The sequence below is a fragment of the Phycodurus eques genome, chromosome 8 (genome assembly GCF_024500275.1).
Source record: "Phycodurus eques isolate BA_2022a chromosome 8, UOR_Pequ_1.1, whole genome shotgun sequence".
NCBI lineage: Eukaryota > Metazoa > Chordata > Actinopteri > Syngnathiformes > Syngnathidae > Phycodurus > Phycodurus eques.
The window spans coordinates 22,943,047-22,956,085 of NC_084532.1; the positions used below are offsets into that span (position 1 = coordinate 22,943,047).

Below are 13,039 nucleotides of genomic sequence, written 5' to 3' on the forward strand. Positions count from 1 at the left end.
CCCATCTTATCCTCTTCCAATCTAGTGCTACTCTCCCAGTCTTTCCCACCCTGTCCCACCTCGTCCTCTTACACTGGCCTGCCCTGTGCCGCACCACAACCTTTCCCATACTACCTAGTCCTGTCCTGTGCCAACTCTCCTCACCCCATCCACTGTCCCGTCCTGTCTCAGCTAGGTCTATTGCGCCTTATCCTGTACTCTCGTGTGACATCCAACCATGCACCATCCCGTACCATCTAGTCCTGTCGTGCCCTGCCCTGTCTTTACCTGCCTTGTTCTGTCCTACCCTGTCCTGTCCTTTCCCATTTTGCCTCGCTTTGCCCTGTCCTGTCCACTTCTTGTCCCATGACATCCCTGCCTGCCCCACATTGTCCCGTTCTGTCCCACCATGTCCTATCTTGCCTTACCCTTTGCACTCCCACCCTGAGCTGCATTACCCTATACTGTCCTGTTCCTGTCCTGTGCAAGCCTGCCCTACCCCACCCTTTCCCATACCACCGAATCCTGTTCTATTCAATCCTGCTTTGCCCTGTCTGACCCCCACTTAGTACTGTCCGGTATTGTGCTGTGTCCTGACCCTTTCTTGTCCTGTCCTGTCCTGATGTCCTGTCCTATTGGCTACTCATCACATCCATTCCTCACAGGGTGTAGCATTGCCTTCCCAGTCCTCATATAGATAAAATCCAACTCCTATGTTATGTTTTCATATTCTGCTGTTATGGTGTCATTGTTTTTGGTTCATTTTCCCCCTCTCTCTCTGTCTGTCCCCACTCAAACATTGTTCTGTCTCAAAGAATTTCCATTAAATATCAATCATCATGATACGAAATACAACACAGTGAGTATACTACAAAAGCTTTCCCGTTGCACAGCAAAACTGTTTCGGTATAAAAATCCATAATACAGCATGACTAAGCTGCCAAGACAGATTAAAAAAGTATATTTTTTTTAATTATGGTGACAGTATGGCGGTAGAACAAATATTTCCTATGGGACAGTTTCCCACTATAACAATCATGGGGAATATACAGTATGCACATATACGATTTGCTATGATGCAACCGAGATGCAGATGAGGAGTTGCTGGTCCATCACAATTTCTCAGTCCGATCCATCTTGCTCCGGTTATCACGCTCGGCCATAACAGCTGTACGGGTCACTGGCAGGTAACCGTCACATCCACGCCGCCATCTTCAACACAAGGCATTTTCCAGGCACTTCGGTCAGCTGGAATGCACCGGTCCTGAGGAGAGGGGATTGAGGGTATGGCAGGAGTCGCGGCGAGGATACGAACGCTCCTCTACTTGCCCTCGACGTGAACCCTGTCCTGGAACCCGTCTCATGTTTCTCCCGCTATGAAACGAGACCTCGCCGTGCAGAGAGCGCAAGTCAATGGTCAGGAACAATCTAAGTGTCTGTCAGTGCACTGTGCTTCTGCCAAGGGAGCCAAACAAGTGTGCAGCAGAGTGTGCGGTGGGGCCCTTCTTTTGTGTCTGCCTGCACACCCGGTGTCTGCAACTCAAGTATAATGATGACTCTTTATCTTTTGAATTAGATCAGGCAGTTCTCTAACCTTATGGTCTAGGGACCCCTGAAAGGGGAAGCATTTTTTTCCAAGGACCACCTCAGAATGCAAACCACAATTAAATATAACTACAGTGGTACCTTGAGATAAGAGTTTAATTGGTTCTGTAACTGCACTCTAAAACCTAAATACTCTTATCTCAAATCATCTTTCCTATTTGAAATGAATGGAAATGCCATTACTCCTGAAAAAAAAATAATAAGAATAAGAATACCGTATATGCCCGTGAGTATCATCTCTCTATGTGTTGCTCCACTGTTTGTGTTCAAATATCCCTTGCTTAAAGTGTTATATGCCATGACAGCAATGCTATTCGTTAACCCGGTTATGCCGTTTTGAATTGTTTGTTAGCATTAAGCGAAGCGCACTTTCCCAAAGCCATGTGCTATGTGGTTTGGGTAAATACACGAGATGTAATTATCTTTGTTTTATGTTTAGTTTGACAATAAACTTCAACTGGGAGTGGTACTAAACTGCTTGAAGCCTCTTTTTTCTTTTGAAGAAGAAGAAGAACTGTTGAATCTCTGCCAAACTGCTACCGGTTGTGAATTGAGTTGAGTTGAATTCACTGCCATCGTACAGCACTCGCATCTTACATTTTAGCACACAAGTAAAAGCAAAAAAAAATGGCTGAATGACGGCACCTATCTCAAAAACACTCATAAATCAGATCACTCGAATCTCAAGGTGTCACTTTACTACTATATGTACCACTAAATGCCATAGAATGTAAAAAGTTGCCCATTTTCAAGAACAAAAATTGTATTGTTTCAACAAACTCACATATTTTGAGAAAAAATAATGTTGCGATGCTATGACAACAGTTGCTTCAAGAAAAAAGTAATCTTTCCAAGAACGAAGACATTTTGTTGGCATGAAAAATTGTAATCTTACGAGAATAAAGTTGTGAGATAGTGAGTTTAAAAAAATAAAACTTTATTCTAGTAAAATGATGCTTTTTATTCCAGAAAAAAAAGACACTTTAATTCTCTCTGAAAGAAAAAAACTTTCTCAAAAAATTGCACAGTCAGTGCTAAAAAAAAGGGACTTTATTCCTGTAATAATAAAGCTTTTGTGCTTAAAAAAGACTTTACATCATGAAATGTCAGATTTATTATTATTATTTACATTTAATTAGCCCAAAGCTAAGTCAGGGAGGAATAATTGATTTATTATCTTTCTTTTATTGGCGACACAGCATCTCTCCCCCATACACATAAATAGCGAAAATCTGCGAGTTATTGATGCCCAGTTATACAGTACCTGTATTTCCTAGAGATCCCACAAGAGGGTGACAAAGCAACTTTTTTTGATTAGACAAGGCTATGTCCTAACTAAATAAAGCTTCTCCCCTCAACATTTGCTTTGCACCAAGATGCCACCAGAAGGCGCCAAAACAATATTTCATATTGGACATGGCTTTTGCCTGAGCACACAAACAGCAAATTTGCGAGTTTTTTTTTTTTTTTTTTTTTCAAATACCAAAGTATAGGTTCCACAAAAGAAAATCCACAAATAATATTGAACTGCGAATATGCAGGGATTCACTGTGTGCCCTTTTAAAAATCCTACCACATAATGATTAATGTAAATTATATTGCGAACCCTCAAGCTACGGCTCGCGGACCCAAGGGGATCCCTCGACCTCACTTTGAGAACTAGATGACTGGAGAGGCGCCAAACTCAAAAATGAGGGAGGAGAGCCAAGGTGGTCACCTCCCTTCCTGTGTACACAGTTGGCACACACACACTCAGGCAGGCACGGTTGCCAGCAGCGATGGCGAGGGACTTAGGAACAACACTTGAGCCGCGATCATACGGTCACAGCGGGCGGTGATAACCTCATTATTATGCTCAAGGTAGCTGGACAGTTTCCTGTCAGCAGTCTGGTTATTTATTGCAGCGTCCGTGCCAAGAAGCAGGCCACACACACACACGCATACACAAATACACACACACACGCTTCTTCTGTCTTTTAAGTGCTATAATTGGCTTCATGCTGTTGTAGCGCCAACACAGATGAATACACTTTATTGAAGATCTGCTTTCAGCATTTGGTGGTATTTTCATGGGGAATTACTGGCATACATCATAGAGTGAACCCCCGCCTATTCGCAGTCCGCTCTTCACCAATTTTACCGATCTGCATTCTTTTCTGTAGAAGCTGTTCGCTGAAAAACTCACCTATTTGCGTTTTTTGTGCTCTTTTGTAAAACCCTAAAATGGTGCAAGACCTGGCTAATAGGAAAGTATTCATTGGTGTCAAGGAAGTATGTTGACACTTCTCAACTGAGAATAATGTTATATCTAAAGGAGGAGCTAAATTTTTTCCGAGTTGTTGCAGAGAATCTTCTCTTCTTCACTCTGCTACTTACAATCCTTTTTTTTGTTTGTTTGTTTTTGTTTATATCTAAGTGTTCTGGGATTATAGTTTGTGGTATATTTATGGTTTAAACTATTAATATAGGCAATTTTTAACCCAAATTCCAATGAAGTTGGGACGTTGTGTAAAACATAAATAAAAACTGAATACAATAAATTGCAAATCCTTGTCAACCTATATTCAATTAAATACACTACAAGGACAAGATATTTAATGGTCAATGTGATTAATATGATTAATATATTTTTTTGTTTTTGCAAATAAATTCTTATTTTGAATATGATGTTCCCAAAATGACCCGGGTTCAATCCCCGGCCCCGCCTGTGTGGAGTTTGCATGTTGGAGTTTGCATGTTCTCCCCGTGCCTGCGTGGGTTTTCTCCGGGCACTCCGGTTTTCCAACCGGTTCAGGGTGTACCCCGCCTCCTGCCCGATGACAGCTGGGATAGGCTCCAGCACGCCCGCGACCCTCGTGAGGAGAAGCGGCTCAGAAAATGGATGGATGGATGGATGGATGTTCCCAAAATGTTGGGCCAGGGGTAACAAATGACTAAGAAAGTTGAGAAAGGCTCCCGAAAAAAAAAAAGGTTGTAAAAATAGGACTACACTCTCAAAGAAATGTTCTTGAAAAAAATAGGACTTTTTATTCCTGTAATAATACATATTTTGTTCGAGGGGGAAAAAATACTTATTTACGTAGAGATGTCAGATTCATGTAATACAGTGTGTCATAATCATTTTTAATTGTCACAATCACTTTTAATTGTCCCAAAGCTAAGCTTGAGAGGAGTAATTAGTTTATTATGTAGGTATGAATTTTTATTATTTTTATTTTTTTTAAATGAAAATAGTTTCCAGCTGATTACTTTGTTGATCCTCAAGCTATGGCTTGCGGATCCTTCAGGGTCCCAGGACCCAAGTTTGAGAACACTGGTCCCCACTTAAACAAACAAACAAAAAAGACCTACAGAATGAGTGGGAAACGTTTTACAAGCTCTTATATTGGAGCTCATTAGATGGTGCAGATTGTCATAATTTTTCCAGGAAAATGTAAATAAATAAATCCTACAATAAACTGTACTTCTAATTCCAGCAGGCCCATGAAGCCCAAAACCTACCAGAAGAATTCTACAGTTCCATCGACTAGATGGGAAGGACCGCAGCAGAAAGTCATAGTAAGCGTTGTGTTATTGTCATTTGGCCTCAGCTACTGAATTTTGGAACGCTTGCCAGTAGAGGGCGTAAGTGTGCTTTCAATCGATCATGCTTTATGTAACCACCAGCTTCTGACCACATATTAATATCCATAATAACCACTTATAGAAATGTATGTATCAGGTAAGAAAATACCAGTTTTTCATGTAAGGTTGCTAATTTAATGCCAATTATGCCATTATGTTAGGCTCATATATGTATAAATCTGGCTCTGATGTTACCAGTCTTGAACATCACTGCACGTCCCAGACGCCAGAGTACACGGAGAAAACCCACCCAAGCATGGGGAGAACTTTCAAACTCCATACAGGAAGGATTGGGCCAAGATTTGAACACAGAACCTCTCGACTGTCAGGCAGACTTTCTAACAATTATGACCACAATGATCATGCTTCCCATGAAAGAAATGTATGATTCAATTCATGTTCCAAATACACATTCATGGTTCACTATTCACAAATTCGCCTGTTCATGTTTTTTTGGGAATACATTTTCCATAATATGCTAGAAAAACTCCCCTATTTTATTTTATGCTTATTTCTTTTTTTTAAAACGCCCTAAAATGCCACAAGATGGGACCAAAGGCCTGTCTGAAACGCGAAGTATGTGTTTAGCCTGGGTCGTTACGGGGAGTCTTTGCCTTAGCGTGCATTTTTTCTGTATCAAATCATCTGTAAGGCATTTATTTTAAAGGGTAAAGTTGCAAGATGAATTTGAAATGATAAACTGTTAGTTATAGGTATATTTATAGTTTAAACTATTCATGTAGACAATCCCAAACATTTTTAGCAGGGCCGTCGACTGTGTTTCTTTTTTTTTTGTTTGTTTGTTTGTTCCGTCCCTATCCCCCGCGAATAATGATGTTGCATTCGCTCACATTGTCACGCATGCCGATACACATCTTGCTGCTCTTCTGGCCCGAAACTGTGTGAGTCATGTGTACAGCCTGAACTTTCAGTGCTCTTCAACACTTGGGCATTCATGTGCATTTCCTGGCAGACAGGAAGTGTACGAATCCAGCAGAACAATTTGTTACTTTTGTGCCAATCATATCAAATTCTTCTCACTCAATGTCACTCCCCTGAGCCGCACATAAGCTTGCGCGCCCGGCAGTCTGGGCAAAGCATTATTATTAGAGTATTTTTGTAGGGTGTGTCTCTTGATTTCAGGTAGTCCTGGGGTAAGTATTTATTTTTATAATTATTATTGGTATTGCTAAATATGTATAGGTCTCGGAAAAGGTATATAAATATATGTACAATATACTAAACATAAAACAAAGAGAATTGCATGTTCTGTATTTAAAACAACCCTCAATGCTAACAAACAATGCAAAACACCAAAGACAGGCTAACAAATAGTATCGGCGTTGTAGTGTTATGACTGTCTAAGCAACAGATATTTGAACACAAATAGTTGAGCAACACATTTAAATGAACACTATAACAATACCCACAGGCATCCTTTATCCTCTGTGAAAAAAAAACTGCTACTGCGGTTCACAGAGGAGTTATGACCGTCTCCGCCATCTTCATGTGTCTGTATGTCTGTACTAGACTGTCCCCATGTGGCCAAGGTGCGCACACCAGAGGCAGCCACATAATCACAATGAATTAATCTACATTCCATTTAAGTATGTCATCACTAAGCTTTTTTTTTTGTTTTTTAAATAATGTATACTTTTATAGAGTGCTCTTTTAAACTTATATTTCAAGGGACTACTGTGCACGATTATTGCCGGTATATCCATTTGAAAAAAAAACAAGTGCTAACTAAAAATACTGTAGGTATATATGTATTTGAGTATGGGGAAAGGTAGGATATTAAATATGGTGTATTGGTACTGCAGTTGATAGTTTCTTTTTGCCATCACTGAAAAGGACTGCAGTCCTTGTGTTAATCAACAATGGAGAAAGTCCAAGAAAATTGTGTATTTACACAAGTTGGGAAAGTCTTTCGGAGTCATTTCGAAACAACTGCACATTCACAGAGTGGCTAATCACAACTGTAACATGTTGCTTTAAAGCACTTTCACTTCTGACAAACATAGCATTGTTTGTACAATATATGAGGTGTTGCTTTGAGTTACGGCGCTTACAAAGTCAAACGGAAACAGCAACAGGTCAAAGCGTGGTTTGTCCAGCACAGTCATAAATGTGTGTGAAATAAAGTGATAACAGTTGCGTGGCAGTCTGGACAGGATGTGACTGCACGCTGCCCGTCGAACAGGACGAAGTCACATCAAAGGTTTCACTGATAGGGGAAGACTGGTTGCCTGATACCATTCTGGTGGAAAATAACAATACTGTAGATGCGTAGCCTGATAACCACCCTCATCATTAATTGCGTGGAAATCCACCGTCACACCTTTTAAACTACTTGAGCCCAAAATACACATATATAATAGAATTCATTTTATAAGAAGAAGAAATATTATTCATATTTTGCAGATGTTATACTTTTATTATTGAATCAGTTTATATTCTGGTGTTTGGATTTATGAAGTAGGACATGAAAGACACACACACACACACACACACACACATGCACCCATGCACACACCATTATCCAACATATGATTGCAGTAGTGAGGAACTTTGCAGAAAATAGTAAAAGGTGTAAAAAAAAATTCTGCTGGCTTTGAATAAGAAGAAAGTAGCGCCAATTGGTGGACAAATGTAAAAAGTAAAACTTTCAGCAATTTGAAAAGGATCAATTGCACAGGGGGGGGAAAAATGCTAATAGATCGATTTGTGAATAACAAAAATGCAGAGAATCACTGTAGTCCAAATTGAAATCCTATCATCATTAGAGAATTTCTTGATTTTATGTTAAGATAAATGTGGGTTTTAAAAAAAAATGCATTTTCAATAGTGTTCAATGGGAAATGTTATTGTCGCTAGAAGCAAACGTGTTGGCTTTTGTGTTGGTGTTTCATTTTAGGCTAACGGAAAAATCAAAGATGATTACTGTAAAACATTTTACAGATGAATATCCATCCATTTATTTTTTTTAATGTATATATTTTTTGAACCGCTTATCTTTATTAAGGTCGCAGGTGAGCTGGATCCTAGCCAGGGCTGACTTTGGGCAGGAAACTGGGTACACCCTGGACTGGGGGCCAGCCAATTAAAACCTACTATATATTCTACTATATATTCAACAGAGCTAAAAGAGCGTGGAAAAAAAGCAACGGAAAAGCACACAATGTCCTCAGGAGTCCTAACATTTACTGCCTGCGCAGGATGAAACAGTGAGTGAACACTATCATGAGTCCAACTTCAATTAAGTAATACTGTACAAGCATATGACTAATTATAGACGCTTGACTATATAAACACAAGTTGATCTTCATTCCTTCAATTCACTGGACAGTATTGCCGCTTCCTCGGCCAACCTGTGCAGAAAAAAAACATTGAAAAAATTGCGTGCTTGTGTTTCCGCCCGACAGTGACGATAAAATTATTATTTTTTTTTTTCCAAAAATCAAGACTGACCTCACTTGAGCTGGCTTCTTTTCTGTCGGAACAAAGAGATTATGAAGCTCTGTAGTCATAACGTTCCATTGCGTCTCTACAGTATATGCATGGCAACACTTACTTTTCCTGCTCTTCATCCAGCTAATACACATGCAGCCGCTGCAGCAAAACGTGAAGGCGCCACAGCCCACTACAGCAACCAGGAATTTGTAGCCTGAGGAAATAAAGATAGTGGCCGTTACGCCAATAATAATATTAACGCACATTTGGAATAATAATAATATCGTAATGTGGAGATGCGGTAAATAAGACAAGAACCAGTCGTGTCACTTTACTCTCCACATAGTGTTTTCACATCAAACAGCCAACCACTCCCTTTGAAGCCAATAACTCTCTGCCCTTCCCTTGAAGATACAAGCCCCCCGGTGACTGTCTCCCTCTTTTGGGTCACCACAGTATCAACCATTTGCTTACTTGCACAAGCCGGCCTCGGGCCGCTCCAAACGGCCGTCGTCCCGCAGGTGACTTCTGCCGAGCCGATCCTCAGGAATCCAGGGTGACATGTGACCTGACACGTGGAGTTGAGCGTGTGGTTTCCTTCTGCGCAGCGGAGGTATCCGTTGGGGTGCAACAGAGGGGGGCATTCCACAGCTGGGGGCACGGGGGCAACTGAGGGGTACCGTTATATAGGAAAGGAAAACAAATGCTGATCGAAGTGTTTTAGAGGAAGAGGAGGAAACAGATGCTCGGCTAACGATTACCGTGTTATTTCAACAACATCGATTTGTGCATGGAGATGATATCATTTCAAAGAGGAAGGGGGAGCAAGATATCAATCCTATTTTTGAAGTCAGAGTCAATGGGAACGATCCAAATTGAACAGCTATCAGTTATTGAAACTGCACTGGAGATACTTCTCAATTCAATAGCATGAGAAAGACTGTCAAAACTTTTAACTCGTAGTTTATACTTAATAGCTATTGTAATGTTATGCACAGTTTGCATCAAATACAGGACAATAGAAATGGATTCAATTAAAATGTATTGCACATAAAGGCGTAATAAAAATGGCACTTAAATAAAAGCTAAAAGGAAACCATAAAAATTAAATGCAAAAGTTTTGTACTCAAAAGTTAAATACAACTAGAAACCACTAGAAAGCACCAACACACTGTACCTCAAGGGTACTAGTACCACACTTTGAGAATCACTGCTTTTGGGGTTAGGGAACTTCAGCACGTGAAAATTGAATAGGACTTTAAACAAAAAAGGAGTTACTTTTTTGTTCAGGTTCAAAAGTAGGGTTTTAAGACAGGGTTAGGGTTTCAATTTAGGGTTTAAAATAAGGGTTTCATATAAGGGTTTCAAGCCTGAATTAGGGTTTCAAACAAGGGTTAAAGTTTCTAGTTAGGGTTTTACAATAGGTTTAGGGTTCCAATTTAGAGTTTCAAACCCGGATTATAATTTCAGATAAAGAGTAGGGGTTTGAATTAGGGTTTTAAACCAAGGTTAGGATTTCTAGCCAACGTCAGGGTTTCAAGTTAGGGCTTCAGAAAAGACTCAAACTTGAGTTTCAAGCAAGGGTTAAGGTTTCAAATTAAGGTTCTGGTTTCAAGACATGATTATAGGACCAATAGTAACGTAGCGTTCTTACCTGTTTGAAAAGCGTCTCCCTCAAAGCCGGACTCGCACAGACAGGTGACGTTGTTGACGGCCTCCTGGCATCTTCCTCTTCCACATACGGTCGCATTACATTGAGCTGTCATGGAAACAACACAGTATCAGCAAACGCTCCCCTTCTACTTCTTCTTCCAGGCTCCATAAACTAACTATTGGCATTTAAATGAGGGGGTTCATAACCTTTCTGACCTCTGCGCCCCACTTTTCATGCACAAAATGATTCACTGAGGACTAGAGTGGGCTACCTCCATTCCAGGGATCACAATATACTGTACTTTACTGTCGCGTCACAAGCTTGGGCGCTGGCCCTATGGTTAAGAATCCCTGATTTAAATGACCTTGGTAGCACACTGGATATTTCTCGTATTGGCACTTCTCGTCGTTCCATTTCCCTCGGTTGGCTCGGGCGTTGACGTAGAGCTCCACGCAAACGGGCCAGCTCTCGTTGTTGTTGGGCTCGTTCTCCGCCCACGACTCCTCGCCGACCCACGTGCTGTTATTCCCGATCCAGATCCAGTTCCTGTCCTGGTGCGTTTTGGTGATCCCGAGCCAGTAGTACGGACTGTGGTTCTTGATAGGCAAGAACGAGACCAGCGCGGCGTTCTCGTCCTGGCTCTGGACGACCACCATGTCCGTGTAGTGCGTCTGGCACCACTCCCGGGCTTCGGACCAGGTCATGGTGACGTCGGAGTAGTGATACGTCCATCCAAAGCTGACCTCTGCCAGGGAGCCCCCTGATATGCATTTTGACAGCAAAAGAGTTACCATCATCTCATATTGTGATCATCGTATCTAGAAAAACATGAAAATTGGGTCACTCTTATTGTAACGATAACAAGCATTAGGGTTTCAAAACAATTTTTTAAGACAGGATTGAAGTTAGGGCTTGAGATCTGGGTTGGGTTTTCCAAGTTGAGTTTTAAGATAGGGTAATGGTTTCTTAGTTACGTTTTCAAAACATGATGAGGGCTTCAAATTAGGGTTTAGAGGTAGGGTTTGGGTTTCAATTTAATGTTTCAATTTAGGGTTTCAAACAAGCTTTTGGGTTCCATATTTGCAAAGAAATTTCAAGTTAGGATTTTAAAATCGCGTTTCAAACTAGTGTTAGAGTTTCAAGCTTGGCCTCGCGTTCCAAATAAGGGTTTTGAGTCAAGGGTAGGGTTCCAATATGAATTCTAATAGTTAGTGAATTAACCACTGATGAATTAGTTAAACACAGAATTACTGAATCTACATGTAAAATTGTTTATTTTATTTTATTATTTACAATGACTCGATTAACCAAATATTTAAAAAGATTTTTTTTTCCCCCCAGAAAGTTCAAATTAATAGATACAGTGAATTGATGAACCAATTTTAGGGGTGAAATGCTTAATTAATACGTCAAATATTACCGGACTCTTGATCATGTAAATTGTCTATGGGCCGGGTTAAAGAACAGGCCATATAACTGCTAACTAGCCTGCGATTGGCCGGTGACCAGTTCATGGTGTACCCCGCCGCTTGTCCAAAGTCAGCTGGGATCGGCTCCAACTAACCCGTGACCCTAATGAGGACAAGTGCTCCGCCATCAAATGGAACGTTACTATTTAAAGAGTAAGTTGTTCGTAGCGCTTTTTGCATTGGATCTCATTCAATTGTACGGTTGTAGCTAAGGAAGTGGCTGGCAAGTGTCATTTGGGTACCCACCAAGGAGCAGCACCAGTGTCCACTTCATTTTCAACAACCTACAAAGCAGAAACATGAACAACAATCATAACTCATCGTTGCTTAATGAGAGCGTGCTCCCTTACCTGCAATAGTCGCAGCTATACTGTATATACTGTATACAGGAACAAAATATTGGAACAAGTTGCTGTTATGCCAATGAAAACTACACAGCAGTAGTCTCGTCGAGCAATAGTCGAGTTGCGAGTTGTCGAGCTCTTATATGATCTCAGGACAATACCTGGATGTTTCCGCACGGAGCGAATCCATGTGATGATTGACTGTCACCAAATTAAAGTAAACTGATAAGAGGGTGGGAATGAGTCATAGCAGAAAAATGCTTTTTTTTTTTTTTTTTTTAAAGAATTAGAGCGCTGTATTCCTAAAAGGAAAATGAGACTTGTATTTATGTTGTGGCAATATTTTCTCTCTTAGTACAAACATTGGGAAGCACCAAAGAGTTGTCGTTTTATTTTTGCTATTTACATATTGAGCGGGCATGTGATCACAAGCGTACAATTGTTTAAAGTAACTTGGAACAGAGCGTCCAAAATCACCTTTGGTAATGAGCCACATGCTGCTTCACCAAGCAGCAACCACTTAGCCCAGTGGTTCTCAAACTTTTAACACAAAGTACCACCTCAAAGATTACTTAGTTCGCCAAGTACCACCATCATGGCCAACATTAAAGTACAGTAGTAAACGTGCTGTCTGGCCACACCCATTTTGTTTAGATGAAATCATTCAAATGCCATTAGCCCCCTGTTTCTTCTGGTGTCCCTCAGGGCTCTGTCGCTGGTCCCCTCCTCTTTATCACCTACATCCTACCCCTTGGCAATATTTTTCGTAAATTCAATTTACACTTTCACTGTTATGTGGATGACACCCAGCTTTTCTTTCCCCAAAACCCTCCACTGCACTCAAACTCTGAGAGGTTACAAAGCAGGTTATTGGATTTTCCGGAAAAATATTCCTCCACAGTTGTAAAAGT

General features: G+C 40.7%; 1 protein-coding gene across 1 annotated transcript; it reads right to left on the reverse strand.

Annotated features, from left to right (window-relative positions):
• Positions 1 to 8,533: 8,533 nt before the first annotated feature.
• On the reverse strand, positions 8,534 to 11,109 carry LOC133406531 (E-selectin-like). Its single transcript, XM_061684200.1, has 6 exons — positions 10,680 to 11,109; positions 10,316 to 10,420; positions 9,136 to 9,330; positions 8,783 to 8,875; positions 8,680 to 8,701; positions 8,534 to 8,579 (listed from the first exon to the last, which is right to left on the reverse strand). The coding sequence occupies exons 1-6, from the start codon at positions 11,107 to 11,109 to the stop codon at positions 8,534 to 8,536; spliced, it is 891 nt and encodes a 296-aa protein (XP_061540184.1).
• Positions 11,110 to 13,039: the final 1,930 nt, after the last annotated feature.

Coding starts and splice junctions, on each gene's coding strand:
- LOC133406531 (XM_061684200.1), bottom strand. CDS start 11,109: ATGGTAACTCTTTTGCTGTCAAAATGCATATCAGGGGGCTCCCTGGCA. Junction 10,421..10,679: donor ATATCCAGTGTGCTACCAAG/GTCATTTAAATC, acceptor TTTCCATGACAG/CTCAATGTAATGCGACCGTA. Junction 8,876..9,135: donor CCCGAGGCCGGCTTGTGCAA/GTAAGCAAATGG, acceptor TTATTTCCTCAG/GCTACAAATTCCTGGTTGCT.